Consider the following 25905-nt stretch of genomic DNA (forward strand, 5'->3'; position numbering starts at 1 on the left):
CACACTTTCTTTCCTCATGCATCTGAAAAACCCCATTCATTTGGCAGAAATATGGTAATTTTTTAAGGATAAAATTGGTATGAATGACAACACCAATGTCAACATTATATAGAGAGGAATATCAAGAAAGAAGAGCAGTGTAAGGTCAGGTTGGAGGATTGTTTTCAGGTAGCTTTACACCAAACTCATTCCAAAGTGTTGGTGTGTGTATCACATGGAAGTTCACATGGCTGTTCCTGCTTTGCAGAACTCCTGAGTGAGTTTTTTGAGGCTCTATCATTCTGTCTCTTTCTCATGGAGAACAAAAGTTGAAGTATGAAAGCAAGCAATGATTGATGCAGAGAGAAGGTTTGCGGAGATGCCTTTGAATTACAGCACCTTTCCATGCCTGAATTCATACCCAAAATAAATCATAGCTTATTCTTTCTCACACAAGTTTCTTGTAGTTTGTTTTGCGGCATGTTCCTCAGGAAGAATAAAAGTACCCCTTTGATTTGATAGAACTTCCCTACCTATGAATTATATATAAGCAAAATTGTACTTTCTTCTTCAGAAGAAGAATTATCAGCTAACAGAAAAGCCAATTTTCATTTGTAAAATTAAGTGCCATTAGACATGAAGGGCACCTAAGGCAAGTGGCTCCTCTTCACCTCTCAAATACTGTAAATTAAAGGTAAGGCTGTTTTCTTAAATGTCATTGTAGTATAATTGCAGATGAGCATGTGAGCTGTTCTGCCTACAGCTAATGACTGCTGTGCACATTGGTCCTGAAATAAGCTCCCTCTAAGCAGTTCCTGAAGCCTCTGAACATCTGCTGAACTCAGAGCACGTGGGGTTTTAATAATTGTGGGACTTCAGGTACTGCAATTTCAGTGAGCCCCCTAGTTAAAATCTGATGTGTTGTGCTATGAAAACTTTAGAAATTAGCAGATGTCAGTCATTAGACCATATCTTTATTTTTATGAACAGTTTACGGATAATTGTGTTAATTTGAACTGCGACATCATTTATTAATCTTATTTGCATCAATATTTAAAATGTAGTAATTTTATGATTTTCCTGTGAATTTTCCTATGCATCTTTAAAACATCTATTGTTGTTATGGTGCATGGTGCCTCCACTTCCCACCCCATCCACGTGTTTCAGTCTTTCTCCAGCTAGCATGGTGAAACTTCTAGCTTTACATTGTCTGTCGTGGGAGATGATGTAAGGAAAATTGGCAGAAGAAGACAGAATATCTTCTTGTTACTTTTGCTTGCGGGTGTTTCTGGTTGCCTGTCAACCTACATTTAAACACACAATTGAGGGTTAGTTGTTGTCCCAGTGATGGTCTGACAACATGGTTAAACACAGCTAAACTTTCCATTCTTTTGTCTGCAACTGGTTGGTTTATAATGGTTTGTATTTGCTGTTTATCAGACACGTATAATTTATATATGTTCCTTTTTGGGTTAAGTGTAGGTGTTCCATCCATCTTGGTCAAAATCAGTAGAATTTTTTCCCAAAGAGTTGGTATGTTGGGATTCCACGTTTAATTTGTTCTTTGCTCAGAATTGTTTTGAGTGTTTTATCTGAGGACCATGCAGTCTTTGGGCTTGTACAGTTGGAATCAGTCCCATCATCCTGTTGTTTCTGTGTGCTTCTCTAATTTCTTCACTTACAGCTAGTGTTTCTGAAATCTGTACTAATTAACAGCATATGGAGCTTTTTGGATCCCAAGAGACTCCAGTGACATGCTAACCTAAAAATTAACCATCCAACAGGGAACACATGCACCCACAACTTCAAAGCAAAAACCAGGAAACTCGGTTCTGTTGCAGTATGTGAATAGCACCAGACTGTGGGGCTGTTGGCTGTCCCAGGGATCTTGCAGCCTCTGCAAAGAGCAGGATAAATCCTCATTTTTTTGCTCTTGCCTCAGGATACAAATGTAAACATATATTTTCACATGCAAACAGTATAGTCTGGGCAGGATCTAGGAGGAATTGTCTGTTTTATAAGAATAAACCGGCCTAATATAGCATGTAAAAAAAATGTATTGTATATAGTTTGGTTCATTACAAAAGTAAGTTTCAAAAGGTCTTGCTTGTGAAAAGAAAAAAAAATTGGGGTTGAAAATTTACAGTATTGTTAATGGTGATGTTATTTGTCACTGGCACACTTCTAGTCTTATTCTGTTGAACATTTTTTTACTTGGTGCCAGTGTAAATGTCTGTTTATTGTGTAAGCCTTAGGCTTTTGTTCTTTTTCATACCCTCAAAAAGGTAATATGTTCACAAATACACATAATCTTGGACACTGGCTTTCTCAAACTTTCAGAAACCCCCTAAGAAACTCCTTTAAAACTATAGTGATCCTCAAATGAGCAGTAAATTGGCCAAAGTCAGAAGCCTATGCTGCTCTCACAGGAGTTTTCCCTGTATTTACCACTGCATTATCCACTGTCTATATTATCTACAGTTCTAACATACAGAATCTCAATGTGTCTGTTAATTCTTCCTTTAAGCATTCCACTTTCAGATGGCAGTCACCTCCCTGTTGACAGATAGTGAACAGAAATTCTATTTTCTTTAATGTAGGAGTTGCCACCAAACCACTTACCTTCGTATCACAATGATTTGCCTATCATACATGCAGAACTCATCACTTTTTCAAAGTTTCTTGTGAGTAAAAAAAGAAAAAGTAACTTGTCAGGAACCAGGACAGTTACTGAATCCTGTCACATTTCATTCTGCACTGCAATCAGCAACAATACAGAAGTTGCCCTCATTGTGTGGTGCTTCATCCTGTGCTGGACAAAATATGAAATTCCATTGGTAAGGACTTGCCTCTATCAGCTCTATGAAGAGATATGTTCATGACATCAGGTAATACTTATGAATGAAAATGCTATGTCTGCACATAGCAGCTCAAAACCCCCTTGCTATATTATGGCTAGATGATTGTTATTTTTATAAGGTCAAACTGATGGGGAACACAAGGCTGAAGGGATCCTCAATTCTAGCCACTCATAATCACAAGCAGCTAAGTTTTCAGATATCTGTTTCAGAAACATCCACAGTGTAATCCACAGACACCCTGAGCCTCAGGAAGCTCTTTAGGGCTTTGTAACAAGTGTGAGACCTGGAGTGTCTGAGCACACCAAGGAAAAAGCAGGATCTTTTTCACCATAGGAGAAGATAGACAATAGATTTCTGTTGTCTAAAAGGAGAGGGTGTGTTTCTCAGACATTCTGCCCAAAGCCTTTGAAGATGGCAGTCAGCTGCATATGGGAAAAAAAAAATATTGTAAAACAAAACCCTTAAAACAGCTTTTACAAAAAATTAGAAACTTCCAGCTTTATTTTCCAGCTGCTAGTCCCTACTTTTCATTGAAACTTCATTGTTGCAGTGAAGAAAACTCGCCAAGGTTCTCTTGTGACTTTTTCTTCTATGAGTTCATTTTATTTTCTTTATTTTCTTTCATTGTGTTCATCAGCTAAATTCGTAAATGTTCGTGCACTGCCACATTACCCAGAATGTCACAGGGTATTGATTTGGAGATCAGCAGCAGCTACTTGTGGTGGCAGGGGATAAACAGGAGGAACAAACAAAGGATTTCATCAAAAGCAAGCAACAATTAGGTGCTTTCAAAAGCTTCTTGCAACAGTGTACTGGATGTGTAACTAATGTGTTCATATTGTCTTAAAATCTGCCAAAGATTCACAGTTCAAACAGAGGCTTGGTAAAGGGAGACCTCTCTTGTACATTATACTCAAGAGTGTATAGTTTAACTGGAAGTGTAGCAGTGAAATGGGAGTATATTCAGAGATATTCATCAGATAAAGGGCATTCTGCAGAAGAGTACTTCCAGTAGGACCAAAGCCAATATGATCTGTAACACACAGTTCACTGCTGGTGTAGAAAAAAGCATAATTTCAGAGAAGTCTGCTGCATTTTTGGTCCTTTTTGTTGAATGATGACACACGAAAGAGGATTTTTTTTTCTGGGGTACCCATTCCAGCTGGCAAGATAGTCTGGCTAATTTGAATTATCTGTGGTTGATCTGTGCAAGGCAAGTGTTCTACATGGACACAGAGCAAGCATGGCTATCAGCTGAATTGCTTTTAGCCCTTTTTTTAACCCTCTTGCCACACGAGGGCAATCTACCTATCTAGTACCTTATAACTCTGTATAAAAATACATTCTGTGTATTTTTGGTGTAACACCTTCGAAAGACTCTTAAAATAAAAGTAATATGTCTGCTGAAATGTAGCACGTGGAAACACTGCTTTTGTTCTGCAAGAATTTTGCCACTGTATGTTAGCAAGTTTCAAGCTCTTTTAAGAAAAGAGGAACTGATTTGCAATAAGGATTATATTGAGTCATATAAGTCTTCTAAAAGTAGATTTATGATTTACAATTTCCTAGCATTCTCATGGGAATTCCGTACTTGCAACAGTGATTATTTTAATCAGGGTTGATGATGTTTTTTCAGGCTTATTTTCCTTTCATTTGGTGCCTTTCAGTTTCCAAATTATTACTGGTCTATGTAATTTTCTCAAGCAATTTTTTTTTTCATTAGTCTTTGTGTTCTGAGATAGCAAAAGAAAGAACTCTGGCAGGCCACTTGTGGGATTTATTATCTTTGATGCCTAATATTTAACTGTAGGTAAATAGTAATGAGTAAGAGACAGTCTGGTTACTCTGAAATGATACACAGAGGGAAATACAGACATCTGAGTTTTCTGGTTTTAATTTTGCTTATTAAAAGAAAAAGACCTTATTTCTCTCTTTCCTCATCAGTATATAAAGTTATTGCTTGATCTTGCACTACACATATTAAGATTTTTATGTCATGTTTGTGTTAGAAGGCATGGGGCTGCTGAAAATGAATGAAAACATGAAATATGGAGAGCAGATGTACCATCTCTCTGGCTTCTCAGCCACAGGCATCTTTCAAGCTCCGACTGCACACCATAACCAGCTGGAGTTTCCACAAAGCAAGATCAGCCCAGACCATTTCCCAAATGGAACACTGGCAATGAATTTGTTGTGTCTGCCCTCCAAATTTTCCCGAAGATTCCCCTTCCTACAGCTTTCTGGATTATGCTGTATGTGTTTTTTGCTTCTAATTATTCTGAGATTTTGTTGTATTAGTCATTTTTAGAGATTAATATTGAATATCTGAGAACTGTGGGAAAGGAATGTTTAGCTCATTACAATTTTTTTAAATGTTGTTCTATATGAATACATCTATCAGAGCCAAAAGTCTTCAAAATATTTTGGGGAAAAATATTGCTGCTTTTAAAGCATCTCTGGTGAAGTCCATGATGTTTTGTTTTTTTTAAAGGAAGATGAAACTATATTCTACAGTAACAGACTAGTAAAAATCCCCAGTCCTTCTGTCTTTGCACACATGAAATCTTCTTCAAGAGGATATTAAGATTGCAAATAAAGAAATCAAAAAGTTAATTACAACATGGCCAAATTAAGTTGACTGGTACAGCTTTAATTTGTGCTGTGGCACTATTATGACACGATAACCAGCAGTTTCTGCTACGAGGGTCTTTCTTCCATTCAGTACATAAATAGGCAGTGCTCTCTTAGTGACTAATCAGCCTGTGGGATTTCAATCCTGACTGCATCCCCAAGCTTTGTTCAATACATAGTCAGATACTTCTTTCAAGAGAGAAATGTTGACCTCTTTATAGATTTTTTTATACTTCCTCCATTACAACCTGTGAATGCTACATAAGGACTAAGACATTTATAAGTGCATTGTGATCTGAAAACAATTTTTATCCCTGCTTTACAGGGATGACGGCACAGTGATATTAAATTGGAAAATACCCACTAATTTTGTGTATTTGATCTGTTATACCCAAGAACTCCTGTTTTGGAGAGTTCAGCATTTGTGGGCAGTTTGTGGGGTCAGGCCAGCACTCTGTGACTACACTTGCAGCTGGTCCTGCTCAGCATTTCTGATGGGGTCTCAAGTCAGAAGTCCCAAAAATGAGGAACATACAGTAAGTGACCACCTGTGAAAGTTTGCTCAAAGGGACTTGCCTCGCATCATTTGGGAACTCTGTGGTAGAAGCAGGCTCAGAACCCAAACCCACTTCTCCAGGGTAGCATTCAGCTGTTCTAACTTTGAGAGCATTCTCTCCCTTCCTTGTTCACCAGACAGTTTATAGCTTCTGCAACAGATGCAGCAGGGTTTCTGCATGTGATAGCCTCAATTACTGAGCAGTAACACTCACTATTAGTGCAAAATTTATTCCATACACATTAAAAAATAGAGGCCTTCAAAGGAAAATGTTAAAATATTCACTCATGGAGGAGGAAAGGGAGATTATTATGTTTTGATTTGATATTTTCTGCCTTTGGATTACTCCCATATTCTCCTGGAAGAGGATCCCTCCTGCCCCACTTTAAGATGCCTTAGTTAACAAAAATAACATTTGGAAGAAGCTTAGCATAAAAAAATCCCTTCAGTCTGCCACCTGCATCTCCACCATTAGAGTTAACTGCTGAGATGACGGCAATAGCAGTTGTTGTCCTCTTGCTTCACTGAAGAAATTCACTAATATTTGCTGCAGCAGGAAAGCATTCTGAATCCAGGTGAAATCTTGGCCTTCACTTGGTAGTCTTGGGAGCTTGGCAGTGGAAAGAGGGCATTAGTCCTTCCCCCTCCATTTACTCCCTTCTTCCTTTATCTTTCAAAATTCAGTCTTCCTTTTCCACTGTATTTGGCTTCTATTCTTCTTGCCCCACTCAATCCAAGACATATTGGTCCAAACTTCTCATCCCTAATCCTACACTCTTCAGCCAGGCCTCACAAAATTAGTGCAGATTCTTATATGAACCTCAGCCTTCCTTTTATCTTCTTGTCAAACAGGTTCCAATCCTCTCTTCTCAAATCCTGGTTAAATCTCCTTCTGGCACCTTTCCCCACTGAAAGGATTCCACTGAACACTCTGGAGTTTAGAGCCAGTGTCTGTGCAGTCACCTTCCAATTACGATGACCTCCAGCTCTCAGCCTTAATTCCCAGCATCTTCTGCTCCTCTCATTATCAGTCACAGTTTCCTTCCTGGTGTCCTACACAGCAATCCCTGATACTATTCTGGCACTGCTTCGTCGTAAATTTATCCCTTCTTGTGCCTGTGTTCCAGTCAAGCTCATCCTGTGAAGTTTCAGCACTGTCCAGGTGTCAGTAGAAGATAAAGTTGATCTGAAAGAGCAGGGGAAAAAAAACAGGTCTTGAACTGTGAGTGTTTCTTTAACTGTACTGTGACTGTGACACTTCCTGCATCCAAGCAACAGCATAAATAGAGAGTCCTAAAGAAGATGTTTTTCAGGACAACACCATTCTGCCTCCCATGGATTTAAGTTAACACTGAACAGATGTTCAATGTGAGACACACAGTGGCATAAAAACATAACACCTACTCCATTATTTCTGTCATGATTTGCATTTACAGACCTTTTTCAACATATATTTAGAATCAACCTTATCCCCCAAGTTGTTGTAAGTCCCTGATGAGGGATGGAGTAAAGGTTGACCTCTGAGAGTGTGAATGTGAAGTAAATAACACTGCTGTTGTACTTAATTTAACTGAATAGGTGCTGTATTCCCTGAATCTCAAAGTTGTTCAATACATATTTCACACGGGTAATATTAAGAGCTTGGCCTAAAATCAGATAAGTATGGCAGGTGAAAAAATATAATTTGATTAGAAGATTGATATGGCATGTTTATCATTCTCCTGTGAGGTATTGTGTTAACAATGTAACTTACAGGCTGCATGCTCTGGAATCCTATTTATATTTCTTTCTGGAAGGTGTTTGGCATCTTTTTGGGGAGCTATAATGCAAAGCATTACCTCTTACCACTCATTATTCAGGACCTCAACTTGTCCAGGCATGTTAAGCACCTGCTCAGTTTTTAGTTAAAATATGCTCCTGATTATGTGTGAATTTTAGATTATAGCTGATTTTTTTTCTAGAACTGGGTCCCTTGCTCTAAATATCTTTGAAGTGATCTTTAAAAAAGTCTCTATAAATCAAAACCTCTCCTGCCTTTATTGAAGATTTTTATGTATGACTGGACCATGCACTTGGCTGCCCAACAGCTTGATAACAAGTCAGGAGCCTTAGCTTATCCAGGATTCCTTGTCTGGATTTTAAAATGATTTTAAATGTTCTTTTGTATCTACCTTTAGCAGATAAATGCCATAAAACACCAGCGAGCTAAACTCACTGAGATCACATAGATTTGTTTTGGGGGGATTCCATGGAAGACATTTTCAGGATAAACCTAAAACAAGGTATGGTGCAACTGCCAGGCCTCTTGCTTTTTTTGTTGGATTCAATGATAATTCAAAATGCAGGCGCCTCAAAGGGAAATGGAAAAGAGTGTGAAGCCATTGCTAAATGACAGTTACATTTGAAATTTAAAATTAAAAACCACTCAGCTTTGGAAAATGCTCTTTCAACAAAGGTTCCAGGCCAGGAAACTGTTTTACTGACATGTCTCCTGCCTTACCATCAAGATACAGGATTTCTTTAACATTAGTTTGCAAAAATCCCCAAAGTCTAAGTACTTCTTCAGCCCTTTCCTGGTAATATAGGAAGCATTATTTGCTAGTCATAGCACTTTATGCCCACATCACTGTTTGCCTCATCAAAGCATAAAAACCCATTGTTTGGGACAGCTGTTTTTCAGCCACCTTCAGAGTTTAGTAGTGACAGGAATTCTATTTCTAAAGAATTTCCTTTACTGCTCTGCAGTTCCTTGAGGGGTATTTTTAAAATCTAGAATTCTGGCAGAAATCCATAAATCCACAATATTCTACTCCTTCAAAGACAGAATGTGCTGGATTTTTGTTTTGGTTTGGTTTTTGTTATATGATAATTATAACACCAAGAATGGCTATTAGTTTTTTTATTCTAACTACTTTCACTCAAGAGCATTTGATATATTTTTACATTCCCAGGTGAACTTTGTCAACTGCTTATCTCTCACAACTATTTATTACCATCTTCCTCACAACTTTACAGCTTCCTTCATTTTAGATGACCTGCTTTCAAGTCTTGACTAATATTTTTCATCTCAGCATTGTGTGAGAAATATCTGCCCAACTCTCTGGTGGGAGTAAATGTAGATGTCTGTCCCTGAAAATGAAGATTCTGTCAGAGGCTCAAACAGCTCTGCTTTTGGTGGTTGCATGCTTAAATCTTTTCTTAACTTTGTGGTACGGGTCATGTAGCATGGTAGTAACTTCCATGGAGGTGATGTCAAAATGTGATTCCACATTTTCCTTTAAGAGAAATAATAGTAGCATATTTGCTTTGCAATGGATCTGCCTGGGAAGGGCAGCTGACCTTTCTGTTGCATGTGGCAGAATTTGGTCCAGCCTGCCAGGGTACCCTGTTTATAATTATTTAATACAAAAGTACCTGCAGCAGGAATAGCTGTAGAAAAATTTCTATGTAATATTTCATATTTTCTCGAAGGCCCAAAATATTTTCTCTCTTTAATTTTGAGGATGCTAATGCCAATATACAGTTGGTTTTTCTAATTCTTGATCTTCTGATGAAATCATGCATTTTCTGTGAAAGATGGTGCAGGAAACTTAACATTTTCTCACTCTTTTAAAGTGGAAATTATTTCTTTTATACTGTCTCATACAATTTCTGCCTATTTTGAAGTTATAAATGAAATAAACATACTTCACAGGCCTTATGCTATAATCCTGTAGATTGTCGCATTTCATTTCAGGTGAAAGTCAGCTTGTATTCTTACAGTAAAACCAGCATGTTGTATTCTTTTAATGCATAATGTCAATATTTTCATTAATAGTGACTTGTTATTTCTATCCTCAATGGACTTGGGGATCTCAGGAAGTTGATTTACTTCCACCCCTTTTTCTTATGGGCATATTCCTCCATTGCTGGTAATTTCCAGAGGATTTAAATATAATTTAGGGCTACTTAATGATGAAAGTTGATTTTTTTCCTGTTCCACAGCTACAGATGCAGACCTTCAATAGATGCTTATGGGGTCTGTCTCCCTGAACCTGGGATTTATCTTGTCTTAAAAATGTTAGAACTCTGTTACATTTATTCTGTTAGTTTCTATATGTCTGCTACAGGTCTTTAGATCCAAATGGTTGCAGATGCTGCAGCAGTTATTATATGTCTCTCTTCACAGCTTTTCCAGAAACAGACACAATTGCTTCCTTCCGTTCTTTGCAGCTGAAAAGGCTCTGTTACCTAGACTTGACATTTCTCAATTCTCAGCTTTATGATTTAGGGGGAATAGAATTGAAATTAAATGTTGAATTAATCCTGTGGGATCTAAGTGCCCCTCAAATCTGAAAGCATGTTTCTTCCACAAATAGCTCAGTTACTTGGAAAATTGTTAGTTTCTATTTGGCTTTCCCCAGTTTCACTATTAAGAGTTATTTAAATACTGTGTTCTTCTTTCTATCTGCTTTCTGTTTTGGGGAAAGGCTTTCACTTTTACCCTTTATCAGGCTCACCTTCTAATCATCAAGTAATGGAATGGTTTGAGTTGCAAAGATCTAGAGTAGAACTCTCCCATTATTCATTGCTAGTTTTATGAAATGCTGTCATATTATTCCCATCTTGCTTTGATAGTTTTCTGCTGACGTCTTATTGTGTTTTATTTATCCCACTATTTGACAGTACCCAATATACCTGTAAATGAATCAAAATTATTGGTTCATATTTCACTTCAGAGTCTTCTTTTAGTTAGGGCTGGTTCTTGTTTTTTTCCCCAATGCACTTTTTGTTATTAGTTCCTTTTGCTTCTGTTGTGGTTTCTGGTTTTCTATCTCAACGGAGTTTCCCATCAGAAATTCACTTCCTTTGGTTAGATGAAGCCAAAGAAGAAGCTCCCTGAGAAGCCTTGCTGACATGAGCATTTGGACCAATATACTGGGTCTAGTTGTAAGGTGGGGGCTTTAGATGTGGTTTTTCCATTGAAAAACTGATCTGCTCACTCATGCAACTTCAGCTTCCTAGCTGATCTTCTCTTTTTAAGTCCTGGAAGCCCTTCAGATGGGTTTTTTTCCATTGAAAAACTGATCTGCCCACTCATGCAACTGCAGCTTCCATGCTGATCTTCTCTTTTTAAGCCCTGGAAGAGGTAATTACATGCCTAGACCTAACCTCTGGAATAATTTATCTGAATGTCTAATTTTATGACTGTAATTATTCAGTGGTTCTTAGTGAAATCTATTACAGATCTAATGTTAGCCAAATAAATAAATCTTAAGGTTGGATTATAATTTACAATCCACATTGAGTTGGCCTCCAATGGGATATGCAAATGTTTCATATTTAGTGGTAAGGAGGTGAGTCTGATGGAGATAATCTCTCATTTCAGGCTTAAAATTCAATTTGTAAAACATTTTCAATATCTTTGGTCTCTTTTAAGGTAAAAAGCTTCACACATGAGATGTATGTGGAGATAATGGTCACTCCAAAAAAATGAGGCCCAGTAAATAACTATAAAGAGCTCTTTTGAGAATTAAAATGCCAAAATGACATTCTTTTGGTAACCAACTTCAATGCTTTGTAAGGTACACAAAAATTTAAAACAAATCAGGAATTCAGGGAAGTATGTGCAACACTAAGGCTGGCATAGCATGTTTCCCCTTACTATAGTGAAAATAATAGTGGTGTCAACCTCTGTTTGCAGAAATCATCGCTGATCCTTTGCCTTTGGTGGCTCTATACCAATTTCCACAAGCTAAGGAAACAATACTATAACTCCACCAATTACAATAAAAGTCTATATTTTTCATTGTAGAGAGTTTCTCATTTGTTGAATTATTTGTAAGGCAAGTGAAACTTTGAAATTTGAAATTATGATATATCCTCATCTTTTGGTATTTGAAATAATAAAAAACTGTGTGTTTTAACATAGAAACTAAACTTTTCCAACACAAATATGAGACTTTTAAAGTCAGTTTCATAATCTGATTTGCTAATATGATATGATGCCACAATTGGTTTTTTGTTTGTTTTTATGTTTCCCTTTAATTTTATTTTGGGTATTTTTGTATGTGTTCTATACTAAATTATCTGACCAAAATCATGGTAAACAATAATACTGAGGCTAGTAAAAAGCTGCATTTATTTCCTTTTATGTCTTTGTTTGGCGGTTTGATTCTGGTTGTTTCCTTGGTGTTTTTTTTAAATGAGAATTTTCTTCATAGTCCAGGGCTAGGAATGTGAATTCAGGGATTTTCTGAGCCCACTAATTTGAAGTTCAGACTGCAGACTCATTCACTGTGAGATATTCATGCCTAGATTAGCATTTCAAACTACACGTAAAAGAAGAGGCCTCTCCGTGTGTTGATCCCTGTTCTTCCTGCATTGAGCAAAGGCTTCACCCTTGCTGCAAGAAACTTTCCAGTTTCTTCTGAGCTTTGAATGGAACATAAGATTTTTAAGTTCTCTGGTCAGCTTGGTTAGACTCAGGAGGTGAGCACAGGCATGTGATCCCTCAACCTTTCCACTTGCAGGGAGACAATATCTGTGGTGGTGTAATTATTGTGAACCGACACCCATGAGGATTCGAGGCAAAGGTTATTACAGAGCTGCTTGGCCAGAAGAGTAGTGGCAAAGGCATCTGACAAGGGCCAGAACAATTATGGAAACACAGAAAATCTCTCTGGCTGTCACATTCAGGATATTTTTTTATGAAGTGCTGTCACCCTGATTTTTTAAGACTTTGCTAAGCCTTCTGATGTTTGCATTCTTGTAATAAACTTTCTCACATACAGTTCTGTAAACAACTTATGTTTTGCATTCTTTCATGGAAGAAGAGAGAACTGATAGACTCTTGGTCTGTCCAGTGTCATTGGAGAGGTGGCACTGTCACCCTCCAATCCACTGTCACTTTTGGAAAACTATAAATGTTGGAGTCAGAAAATAAACGTCCCTTTTTTTTTGTTCACCTGGAGAGTAGCAGTGTCCGTGTCGTCTTTTCGTGTCGTATTACGACAAAGTGCCCTCTATTTTGAGGGGTCTATTTGGGCAGTTACAAATTGCCTGATGTTCAAAAAACTTCAAGAAATCTACAAAGGCTGTGTGAGAAAACTTGCCATTTCAAGTTTTAAATTCCTTTAGAAAGGGAAAGACTTCTTTTTATTCTATATTTTTATTCTATATTTTCTCACGCAAGAATCTTTATGCTTTCTCAAAATCTCTGACAAGTGCTGTAATACACTATTTAGTTCTGGGTTTTATTCAGATGTGAAAATGCTTCTACTCTACTATCACTGTGAGGTATCCTTTATGCCAAGAAGAGATAGAAGAAAGTTCTGAAACTTAAACAATAGTTCTGTTGTTTGAAGTTCATTTTTAAAACATGGAGGAAGGAGAAGAAGAGCTCGATGTTTTGGTTTCTAACAGATACTCAAATTCTTTTATCAGGCACATCAATTGTTTGAGACATTAGGATGTGATGAGTAAGTTCTTTTTCTCAGATTTTTATCTGGAAACCCTTCTTCCCTTCCAATGCATCAATCAGGAGGCTTTCTTCTCTAATAGTATGTCTTAGTAGAGGTCATCACACTGCCAGTCTTGGCTGCACTGTGATGCGTTGAGTGAGCAGTTAATGTCAGCTGACGCTCAGTCCTCAGCTGCACCTTCCTCTGCCTCTTCTGAGCACTTACAGGGAGGTAGGCTGGGCTCTTGCTCTAAGACTGTGTTGGGCCAAAGATTCAATGCACAAATGGGCAGCAGAGTTTAGAACTCCCCTACGAGGCAGCATTTGCTCTTGTTCTTAGGCTGTGTGTTTGTGCCGTGTATGGCACTCTCCCATTTCCTCTGAAAGCAAACCTTTTGCTGACCTGCCTTCTGGTGTAGGCTCTCATATGAAACAAGAAACTTCTGACAGAGCAATTTGATTTGGGAAGATGGATCATTTTAGTGGTGGTAAAACCATTAACTTTTCATCTCTTGACCTTCACCCTTTTACTGCACCCAGCCAACAGCTGCACACTCTCACCGCTGCTTGTGCACTTTGGGAATTTAGCTTTACTTATTGCTAGAATATATTTTGTTGCTGATTTTGGTATTGGGAAGCAAAGAAGATAAACATTAAAATATTTTTCCTTCCCCTTTCCCAGGCTCAGCTGCACTCCAGACACATCTCCTCCCCTCTTGTTATCTCCACAGGTTATACTCAGTTCCTTTGGTGAAGCAATGAGTGGCACATCGTGGTTTCTCTCCGCTGCTCCTGGTTTCTCACCCTTTTCTTCCACTGCTGCTTCCTTCTTACTAATTTCCTCTACTCCTCTATGGTCATTCTGTGGGCCACAATCTCCTTGGTGTTGTGGCTGCTCAGTTATAGAGCACCTCCAAGCCCTCTGACTTTGCTGTTCCCTCATACCCTTGTTTCTCCCCTTGTCCCCTCTGGTTGCCAGTTAATTTTTTTTTATAGGCTCAACTCAGACTAGAGAAGTGGTGCAAAGTAGAACCTGAAGTTTAAAAAAAGACGTACATATATTAATGTATTTCACTAAAAAAGATATCCTAAAACTTTTGGGTGCAAATTTTGAAAAGGCAGCTTGCATGTGAAACCAGCAGAAATGGTTGGTGACTTCAAACTGCTTTCACTGAGCTTTCATAACAAGGCTAGTTCTTGTCTAGGTTCTTGGTTGAGATAATATCCATAAAAAATGTAAGAGGTAATTACGATTTTACAGCAGTTTTGTGGCAAATGCTGGGGAAATTCTGCAAAATGTGTCTCTGAAAGACTTGGCTGCAAAGAACTATGGCACAGACTAGATTTTGTAAGCAACAAGAAGCTCTGAGCTGAAAAACACAGAGCTCTGTTCCTGTAGGATGCAACAGCATGTCTTGGAGCTGCTCAGAAAGTGTTTGGCAGATCATCAACTACAGCTTGTCTGAATCTGTACTGAATGCTGTAGTCAATGCTCTAGAGCTGGGCATGGGCTACAAACATGAGCCTTGAAGCAGAACTCTGAAATTCCTTCAGACTTTTATTTTGAGGTCTAGTTTGGTCCACTCCTTACACTGAGCTAACAAGAAGGTTCAGATAAAAACTCAAAGTCCACTGCAGTCTGTGTGGGACAGATGAGGGATGTGGAATTTTGCCCTAAATTCATCCTACCACGATACCAGTGACAGATTTATTAGAAGGTGCTATAGACAAAAGGAATCTCTCCCACTGCTTAAACCATGTTTCGGACAATAGTTTAAACATTTAAATTTGTTTATTTCAGTATAAATCACCCTCTTTTGTGCAGAATGAAGGGACATGCTAGCAGTTTACTATACCTATACCCTCAAAAAAATCCCTAGGCAAAACACTTCCCTAAAATCAGCTATTTAATGCAGCCCCTTTGCTAGCCCTTTGCTGTGGGAACTCAGTCTTTCTTTCATTTCCGAAACCAGACAGATTCTTGTTTTGTGTGTGGAACTGAATTTCTAGGTAAGTGCCCAGGTTGTTTTGCTTTTTTTTTAAGCTTACTAAAGGTGTGCCTTTTTCTTCTTTGCTATGAATTCATCGGTGTGAGTGGTATGACCATTCAACAGTACCTTGCTTATACTTGTGCATTTAAGACTTTGCAAAGCATTGAGGTGGCTGTAGGTGTTCTGTCAAAATATCAGTTTGGAGTTTGAGTTAGAAAAAAATCACTTTAAGGAAAGTGAATTACTTAAAATTATGGGGAAAATATGAGAGGATCTTTACAAAGCAGATTCCTGCCTTTAATTTCTGTAGCCCTGTGTCCCAGGAATCTGTGGCCACCATTGCAGCTAAATGGTTGACATTGCCCATTCTGGCTTTAGAATAGATTTGGATCAGATGATTCAAATACTTATTGCACTGTACTCAGAGAGAAATATCCCACTGATTTCAGTGAGTTGCTAGGATTCCACCATATGGTTGTCAAGATTCAAAACACTTCTGCAAATTTTGACCGTACCCTGTAACAAACTTACCTGAGGCAAAATTGCAGCTTAGAACATTCATGGTTAATGTTGTATAAAATTCTTCCTCAGTAATATTTGTGTATCCTGTTTCTCCTTCGTATTTTGAAACATCACACACAATAATCAAATATTTAATGAGTAAAATACTGATATATTGATTATTATGTTTACAGCTTTGACATAATAATGTAAATGATAACGGGGAAAAACAGCAAGGCAAAAATCTGATTGTGGTTTTCTTTAAGAAATATAAATTAAAAAGGAGGTACTGAAGATATGTTTCCGAGTAATAATGTTCATGTTAAACTGGCTGAAAATGTGTCTATTTACACTGTTTATTAAACAATCAAATTTGCCTCTGGAACTCACAATTAGTCTAAGTGTTTATGTATGTTCATATACAGTCATATGCTAAACTACATTAGAAAAAAACTCCAAACTTGTTTCAATTGGCTGTGAACCAAAGGGACTTAAACACATGCATTTAATGTAGATCAATATTTTCTTGGGCAAATTAGAAGTTATGTTGTCTAAGACTCATTGTCTACAATAACACATTTTCACTTTATAATGTCTTTAAAAACGTATTTGTGATGGTGTGGATAATAATCTAAAAATTGCAGCATTGATGAAACTGTAAACTTATTTTAAAAATTGATTTTTAAAAAATACAATGTCACAAGTATTTAATTTAATTTAAATATCAGCTTCGAATAATAAATCCATTTTATCTCTGTTACTAAAAATATTTTGCCCTGTAATTGGAAACGATACTGAGTTGTTTCATTTAGTTATTTTAGTTTATACTCAGAGAATTATTATTTGTTTTGAAACATACAATATTAAAATATTGGTTCTTTTAAACAGGATTCAAGTCTTGATATCTAAATAATGGTAAGTCTACAACACCTATATTCTCTTTCATTAATGAGTGTTTCAAATATGCTGCAGAATTCTCTGTCAAACTCAAATTTGAGGGTGTCTTTAGTTTTTTACAACAAGGTGTTCTAAAATTATAATGGACAGTTTTCTGAAAATCCGCACTTGGTTTCCTGTAGGGGCATAATGTGGCATTTTCTCTCAGAAATTATATGTAATTATTTTTGCCATATCAATGTTATTGAAAGATAACTCTGGCTTCATAAACAATGTTACACAAATGACACAAACATCTCTGTATTACACACTATAAAACTCTCCACCAGCTGTAACACCCTTTATGTAAACATCTTTTGCAAATTAAGGAAATGAACCTTGAAGCATTTGACAGAGTTGAATAATGTTGCCTGTGTGAATTGTCTCACTGACCTCAAAGGAGTGAGAACTTTCTCATAATAGTAAAAGATTATCGTGATGCCTTGGTGCCTGCCAAAGATCAGTTCCAGGAGTATGTGTATTCTATAGCATCACTGTATTTATTTAGGATGGGCTGATTGACAAGAACCAGCCTAGTCTTTTCTGGGTCCTGACAGCAAAATGTTCTTGCAGAGCTTTCCTGACCACGACGTTCTGGGCCAGGCTTTTGAAGATGCTCTAGAAGTGCTGCAGCAGCACTCTGACAGAGAAATGCAGTGTCCACCAGGTAACAAACACCCTTCTTCTACTTCATTTCCCAGCTCCTTTTTTACAGGAAAGCACCTCTTGAAACACACAGGTGGGGGAGTAATTTCCCAGAAGTGGATTAATAGGATGTTTTGTGAGGATGAAAAGGAGGAAAATTATTTGAGGGTTTTTACCCCTCCATGAGTACTGCCCAGTGTGGTGAACATCTTCCAGGTCACAGCACTGGGAAACTGTTGGACTGGCCCCATTTACCCTCCTCCCAGCAGCAGCCCAGGTGCATTGAGCTCACTTTTCCAATAATCAGAGGATAAATGGCTGTTGTGCAACAGGCTTTTCCCAGTTTTAATGTTTTAACTTCAAAATGCCCTTCTGCTATGCCATGAATCGCAATGCAAAAGGAAAAAAAAAAAAAAAAAAAAAAAGACCAGCCAGTGAAATTAATTTCCTCATTTAATTTCTTTGTGCACTAATAATAACCTTAAATATTTTAATGCAGGAATGATCATTTGAGTCTGGATAATTAATAGAAAATTGTTTTTCTTGACTTCAAGAGTGGTATACTTTACAAACCTACAGTGCGAGGAAGCTGTAAATTGTTCCAGTACTTGCAAGGTTTTGGTAACTAAATTACTATAACATTTAAAATTTTTGCTTTTGTTTTTACACTGTAAGCAGAAATGCAAGGAAAGGAAAATAGGAGGCTACATCACAAACCATCTATGCCCAGAAAAATATACTTGCTGTCTTTTTTGTGAAGTGTCTTTCATATGAGGAAATGTAAATAAGACCAGTAGGGCTGTATCTTCAGCTCTTAACAATGTTTTGGCTCCACTGCACTAGTAATTTACACATGCTGGAGGATTCACTATATATAATTACTTGCAATCTTCTTCCTTATATATGTTGTTAGGGCTGATGGAGTTATTAAACCCTTGCAATGCAGTGTTTAGTCTGTCTCCAGCTGTCCCCACATTTCTACTTGCAATAGATGTACCCATACCCTTCAATATCTTCTTCTGACCACTTGAAGTAGGTAATTTTTTCCAATGACTTTAGTCTGGTGTCCTCCTCTGGTTCTTTAAGCATCACAAGTTCTTGGGTTCTTTCTATGTCATTCTTTCAGGCACTGCAGATGTTCTGATGCTCCTTTACTTCATTCACCACTGGAGACTCTGACTTGCATTCTACTAATGGCCTGCAGAACTGTCTGACAGTTCCTTTTCCTTTCTAGGTGTATTATTATAGTCTATATTTACCCAATTCATACTGGATAACTACTATCTATGTCTGGTGGTCTGTATGGCCCTCTGTTATCCAGTAACCAAAAAATTTCATGATGCTATGAAATATATTACACTTTATCTTTTAAAAATTGCTTTCCATTTTTCCACATTTGTGAGGGCTAACAAAACCAGCCCAAGGGTGTGATCAGCTGCAGCAGTACAGATTTTGCTGGATAACCTACTGATGTGGAACATCTTGGCTCTGGACACTTTATTATCTAGAAGGCAGCCACAGGATAAATGCTTTTTGACAGGCCCAGCACCATGTCAAATTATTTGCTGTTGTGGTTTTCTTTTTTCCTTCTTCTCTCTTTTTTACTCACTTGGTTTTTGCTCCCTCCTCCTAATTCCCAGGTTATAAAAACTGCCTGACTGTGATCAACCATCACCACCACCTCCAAGCAAGTCCCAGTTACTGTGCAGCACCATCTGTGGAGGAGCAAGGGTATAGCTGGAGAAATGTGATTGTGAGTGAACTCATTTCTAATAACAGTCAGACATAACTGGAAGACTGATTGCTCATTTGGGATTTCTGATACAAATCATTATGCTAACACTAACAGAAATTTGGTCTGGCCCGGCATGATTTAGATGAAGCTGCCTTGGGAAATATTTGCAAAATGTGATTAATAATGTCTTTTCAGGTGTCAGCAGTTTGCTTCTGATGCTCTTCTGTGGTTCATCATATAACATGACAACAAGCAAACCTAATAGAGAATTAGCTATAGGACAAAAGGCTTCTTTGTATTACCTGGGAACAGGCAGAGAACAGTAACTTCCAATGGTGATGTAGCTTCTGCCACTGTGAAAAAGAACCATAACTTTGCTTTCTCCAACAGCAGTTTGTTCTAGAAGTTCTGGAAAGACCAGCATTATCTGAGCACAACTTCAGCTATTAGAGTCCATGTACATTCTTAAAAGCACTAGGAGTGTGGTCTCCAGGAGTGATGAAAAATTAATTTTGCAGGGGAGATAATTTCAGGGAAACAGATTCCACAAAAGCCCATTTTCACCCAGCAGATTAACAGCAACACAGCATGGGAACTACAGAGCCTGTGGGGGCTACTGTCCAGGTGGCCCTTGTCTTTTCCTCGCACTGAAAGCTGCTCCTGCTCTGGTTCCAGCAGCAGGGTTGAAGGCCCAGGGTGAGGCAGTTAGGCTGTTTTCCTTCTCAGCTTCTCCTCTGGTGGGCAGCTCTTGCCCATGGACCAGAATTAGATCTGCTTGTTACTGGGACGCTACACTGAGTGCCTTCATGGCTGAGAAAAGTCTTCCATGTGTGAGGTGATGAAAAATTGCATTTTGAAGGCTTCAGGCAATTAATCACAAGTTTCCTTTTATTTAGAGAGTATACTCTATTAGTAACTTTTTATTGTCTTAATTCGTGAAGAACAGTGCAGCGGATTTTTATGCGGATGAGACTGTCTACCATACACTGCAGAATACTCCAGAAAGTCAAGTGATGCATGCTGCTGCTGGCCAGCCAAAAGCAGGGAAAGGTCTGTAAAAAGATCATATCTTGATGTGTAATTTATGTTACTTTAAAAAACCTCTTAGCAAATCATGCTATCTCCTTTACCTATTTTTTTTAACGTTTCAACAGGAAAAAAAAAGTGAACATTTGCTAGTGACTAAGATACAACTGCTAGTGTTCAATTTCCATCTGCTAAATCTTATAAGATTACAATAAATGATAAATCTATTATTAAATTATTCCATCACTGCTTAGCACATGGAAAATGAAACCAGAGATATGTTTCACTTCAAATCATTTAGGATGAAGTCTGATGCAGAGAAGTAAATCCAACTATCAAAAACATCTTTATCCATTTAGACCAGTTATTTTATTTCATGTGGCTCAACAAACAGTAATTTTCTTAAAGTTTTTTACATGAATATTTTTGCATGCCAGATTTTATGCCTTTCTTAGTTTACTTTTCAAATCACCTTTTGGCTTTTGTCACTTCCAGTGACAAAATAGCATTTTTATGTCTATTTTTCTGCTCCTTCTGGTTGAATTTACTTAAATTGATATCTATTTTGCAAAGAGTTAGTTGTGTGACATTGTCATTACAGTACTCCATTTTTTTTTATTGCATTCATTATTTGGGTTTTTGGTGGGGAGGGACTCAGCATCCTTTCTGTGGCTACTGGATGAGATTTTCCCAGCTTCAACTCTGAGCTGTTGTACCTCCTTTTGACCATGAGGCCTTTTTAAGTAGCTTCCTGATTTAGCCAGTTTTTGAAATCCCCTTTTCTCAGCGTTAACCACATGGTGTCAGTTTTTGGTGTTGTCTCTGACCATTGATGGTGAACTCTGTGGTCTCTTGTTTAATTGCTGCTGCTACTACTACTGCTACTCTTACTACTACTGCTACTACTACAACTGCTACCCTAGACTCTTTGGGATGGAGGGAAGAGCAGCCTCTGTTTCTTAGTTTTCTACTTCAGATATCTGAAATTCACCATTGCAAATGAAAACCTTTCAAATACAGAAATGTTGCTTTTCCAAGTCTTATCCAGGGTTGCATTGGGGAATTTTACATGTCAGTATCTGATTTGACCTTCAGTTATTACTGCTCTGTTAAACTTCATTTCCTGTTTCCTATTTCTTGTACACTGTCATCAATCTTCTTTTTCAGAAGACAACCTGCTCATATTTGCAGTGATTAACTCTGCAAATTCTTATGGGGTCATTTTGTGTCCTCTTACAGATTTCTTTGTGTCCATGGTGATATTCGTGCCATAAACTGTGATTTGGGGAACTATTTTCACTGTACTAAATGAATTTAATCCTCCTAGTTTCTGGTTGAGACATGAGATTTTCTGTACACTAGCAAGTAGTGTGGCTTTTTAGGAATAGATCTGTAGATAAAGCCATCAGCACTGAGGGCCCAAATCCTGTGTTTAAAGTGTTTCACAAAATTTTATTTCGGGCAGTTCTGAAGGTTCTGATGTAGATATGCTTTTGAAAGGCATCTTTTGAGATAAGTTTCCTCTGAAAAGAGTCCAGTTCAGTCATGACAAAACCATTCCACGATCTGAACTCATGCTCAGTGGAGTGGAGGCAGTCAAGAGAGGCACCTCAGAATTGAACTGGATGCATTTTCCCTGAGACAATTAGGTGGTTTCGGGATCATTCAGCACTGAAATCTAATGCAGATGCTCTGAAACCTCTTCTGGAGGAACCTGCTTGTCTCCAATCACCACATAAGAAACCTGCAGGCACTCACCTGCTGGCTTAGAGTAATGTTTAGGGTGTGAAAATGATCAATGGCTTATGCAATGAGATACAGTACAAAGATCTGTTAACTGGCCCCATCTCAAACTGGTGTGTAGCACTTTGGGGATAACAGCTGGGCTCTGGAAACACAGCTGCATAAACACATAAAAGCAAATTAGCCCTCTCCAACAAAGACATCAGCTAAAGGTGATGTGTCTAGAAATAAAACTTGGGCAGGAATGACCACTGAACTAAGAGGCCAAACAGCACTAAATCAAGTGCTGCTGCAGACTACAGGCTACACTCTTCTTTTCCAGCAGAACTTTAGTCCACAGTAGTCCATGGATTTTCCCCTCGTCTTGTTTGTTCTACCATGAGTTTGTAGGATAATTCAGGTTGGAAAGAACCTAAGGGGGTCACCTACTAAGAGGTGTCCACTGTCACAAGGCAGAGTCCTTCACGGGTTTCCTTTTAAGCTTTTCAGTAATCTATACATCTTTCTAGTGGAATATGTCCTTCCAGCCTCAGGCCAATTTCTTCTTAGATAATGAAACTTTATTAATTTTTGGAAAGTACCTCTGATTTCAGGCTCTTCTTCTTCCCAGTCTGACTGTTACTTCTCTCCTCTTTCCTTATCATCAGATACAGAATTACTGTCATCTCTGCCAGATGTCTTGGCTTGACCTCAGTGTTCCTTAGCAACTGTCACTTTTCCCCTGTTCCTAGTTTAAAATAGCCACACAAGACAAGACTTTATGAACTTTAGGTGCAGCTGCTTATTTCCACTTTGGTTAAAGTGGAAGATGTTCTTCTGCATAGATTCTCTCTTCTGCAAAATGTTCCTCTTTGTCTGATAATCTTAAATTCTTCCTCCTTAGAGCAGCTTCTTGATCACCCTTGGCTTTGGGAATGGAACTAGAAATACTTCATAGAGCAGAATCCAAAAGATCCATGTGAAACTAAACAAGCCTAGGAAACTAGGAATCTAGGAAACTGAAGTTTGAGAACTGAGCCTGTGGAGAGAAGCACTTAATTACCTGGCAAATATTTCAGTACCAAGCTTGCTTTTTTCTGCATGGGAATGCAAACTGACACTTCTGCAGATTTTTACAATATCACAGGGTACCAGAAGATCTAGCTCAGCTCCTTCTTGATTACATGAGGTTTCTGGTTAAAAACTAACTTGATTTTCCTGCTCACCCACTTACCCTTCCTCAGAGACTACCTTGCATCACCAAAACATTCCTGAAACAAGCCAAACAAAACTGAGCCATCTCAAAATCTCTGAGTTTTGAATAATAAGGGAAACCATTTATTCAAATATTCAGATTGGCTATCCAGAACCTCTTTCCTGCCCTGTCTGAGGATGTAATTTCCTACTGTGAGTTCCTTGAGTGTGCATCTTCACAGCATCTGTCTGCAGACTGATGCTTCTGAGACCTGCCATACAGTGAAGTCACCAGATATTTGTCGTGATCCCCACATAACCTGCTCTTGAAGCTCTAATGCCCAAATCGCCTTCTGTCACCACAGATCTGCAGACCCTTCAGAACCAGAGTGTGGTGCTGATAATGTCAAGGCTGTGGATTTGATCCCTGTATGAGCCATTCACTTAAGAGTTGGACTTGATGATCCTTCTGGGTTGCTTCCCACTCAGACTATCCCATGGCTCTGTGTTGCTCACATCTCTGTCATCCCATTTGCTGTTGCTGGTTTTCCACTGAACAGTTTATAGTGATCTTTTGATTTGGGACAACGCACTAGGTTTAGCTATGCTTTTGCCTGTAAGACCCTTTCCAAAAAAAAAGACAACTGCTCATCTTTTAAAACAAGCACAAGTTCTGTTCTGACCTTTTGTGATTTATTTCTTATAGGTAGAAAAAAGCTTCGACTATTTGAATATCTCCATGAGTCTCTCTATGATCCAGCTATGGCAAACTGCATCCAATGGGTGGATAAGCCAAATGGTGTTTTCCAGTTTGTCTCCAAAAACAAGGAGAAACTTGCAGAACTGTGGGGAGAAAGGAAAGGAAACCGCAAGATCATGACTTACCAGAAAATGGCCAGAGCACTGAGGAATTATGGAAGAACAGGTGAAATCATTAAGATCCGTAGGAAGCTGACATACCAGTTCAGTGCTGTTGTTTTAAAGAGACTTGCTCCATCTTATTTCTTTGGAAAAGAAACAATTTATCATCCCTACATTCAGTCTAATCAAGAATATCAGCGTGCAGATGACTGGACCAGTTACAATAATTACATGTACAACAATGGTTATGCATTACAGCATGCTAACAGCTAGACTTACCTGTCACATGAATATGTGTCACATGCCTTTGTTATCCAGCAGTACTTTCCAGCCCAGAAACTCTACCCTCTACATAGCTTTTCCTTTAAGGTATCGTACAAACACATGAGGAGGAAGGATTAAAAAATTATATTGGCCCAAGTTTTTTTCCTTTTGAAGTTAGTGATATACAGTCATTGCCTCTTGAAGAAATCTAGCAGCTATAGAACACATTCTATTCTCCGTGATGCTAGTCAAAGGAATTACTGTAGTTTCAAGCTGATATATTCAAGAATAGGATCAAGGCTTTTGTCTGTTAGTGGACATTGAAGATCCCATTATGACAACACTCACTCTAAGTTTTATGCCTATCTACAATCATAATTTAGGTGATGTTGTACCATGGTTGCTGCATCCCTAAGATAGAAAGGTTAGAGATTTGCCAACTGCATGAAGCTGCTGTCTTCTTTTCTCACCAATGTTCTTTATAAAAGGGCATTTTCTGAGTGAATGCCTGGCTGACTGATAGTCCACATAAGGGTGCACCTGTTGGCCAAACTGTTAATCCTTAATCACTTAAATTAACATATCTTAGCACAGATCCTGACATGTGGTATTAGGATTGCCAGGTGCACATTTTACTGTTGGCAGTGGATTCATTGGGACATGAGAGAGTTAATAAAGGATTTGTGCTCTTGATTAATTTTTTATTTAGTTTTGTATGGTTCTTCCCCCACTAATATGAGGAGCTCCACTTTTATCCAGCAGTTCTGTACTGACCTAAAAAACATAGCTTTGCCATTTATTTTAGGTGTTACAACTTTGTAAGTAAAATTTCACTTCTCCAGCTCTTTTTTCTAACTGGGAATATAGCTGAAAGGCTCAGTAATTTTACATTCTTTTCCTGGGGAAGAAGAACTAAATTTAGGCAAAAAGAGAATCGTGGACCTTTATGTCAGGATAATACCTATACATCTACTGTTTCTCACACTTCTGTTACCTGATCAACTTGTATCTTCATATGAGTTGTCTTTTGTGCTGAAACATTTCCATTCAATTGTGTTCAGTTCCAACTTCTGCATTTTGCAGTGTGTAGGCCTGGATATTAATAAAGACAAAAATAATTTCTGTGGAGAGCTATAAATGGTGGGCTGATATGTTTGATGAAACTCATTGACTCTGATAGTTGCCCTTTGCTCTGACTCCTGTTTACTTGTACAGGGTTGTAATTTTATGTAGTAGACACAATGCAACGCACTCTGACTGAGCAAAATTCAAGGTTTAGGGTTGGTACTTTAGTAAGATGACAGATGTTTGTTCTTAGAAATATGAAGCACGTTAAATAGCACTAAAAAGAGACCCAGACTTTAAGTGGGGGGGATTGGACGTCGGTGGAGTGAGCTCTGCCTCTTTGGCATGGGGGTGGCTCTGGACCCACAAGATGGCACCAGTGGACAGCTTTTCACACCGGGGCTGTGACACTTGCAGGCCTCCAGGTCGTCTGTTCTCCCAACGTCCCTTTAGGTTTTTTCCCTTCCCCACCATGTTTAGTTTTTTCATCTTCCTGC

The 25905-nt window shown here is 38.2% G+C and overlaps 1 protein-coding gene across 4 annotated transcripts; it reads left to right on the forward strand.

Moving 5' to 3' along the window:
* The first annotated feature begins 563 nt into the window (after positions 1–563).
* SPIC (Spi-C transcription factor) lies at positions 564–25036 on the forward strand. Of its 4 annotated transcripts, none has more exons than XM_038155318.1 (6): positions 564–673; positions 16849–16875; positions 17470–17563; positions 19182–19294; positions 20218–20326; positions 23925–25036. In XM_038155318.1, the coding sequence occupies exons 2-6, from the start codon at positions 16873–16875 to the stop codon at positions 24350–24352; spliced, it is 747 nt and encodes a 248-aa protein (XP_038011246.1). In that variant the 5' UTR covers positions 564–673; positions 16849–16872; the 3' UTR covers positions 24353–25036. The 4 variants fall into 4 exon arrangements, with proteins under 4 accessions (XP_038011246.1, XP_038011247.1, XP_038011245.1 ...); XM_038155317.1 differs by lacking the exon at positions 564–673 and adding an exon at positions 14345–15478; XM_038155319.1 differs by lacking the exon at positions 16849–16875 and having other exon boundaries at positions 565–673.
* Positions 25037–25905: the final 869 nt, after the last annotated feature.

Source organism: Motacilla alba, chromosome 1A, assembly GCF_015832195.1.
Source record: "Motacilla alba alba isolate MOTALB_02 chromosome 1A, Motacilla_alba_V1.0_pri, whole genome shotgun sequence".
Taxonomy (NCBI): domain Eukaryota; kingdom Metazoa; phylum Chordata; class Aves; order Passeriformes; family Motacillidae; genus Motacilla; species Motacilla alba.

Bases quoted from the DNA above. Each gene is read 5' to 3' on its own strand.
- SPIC (XM_038155316.1), top strand. From the start codon at position 17,458: ATGTTCTTGCAGAGCTTTCCTGACCACGACGTTCTGGGCCAGGCTTTT. The intron at 17,564-19,181 runs GTAACAAACACC...CCTAATTCCCAG, and splicing joins AGAAATGCAGTGTCCACCAG to GTTATAAAAACTGCCTGACT. The intron at 20,327-23,924 runs GTCTGTAAAAAG...TATTTCTTATAG, and splicing joins CCAGCCAAAAGCAGGGAAAG to GTAGAAAAAAGCTTCGACTA.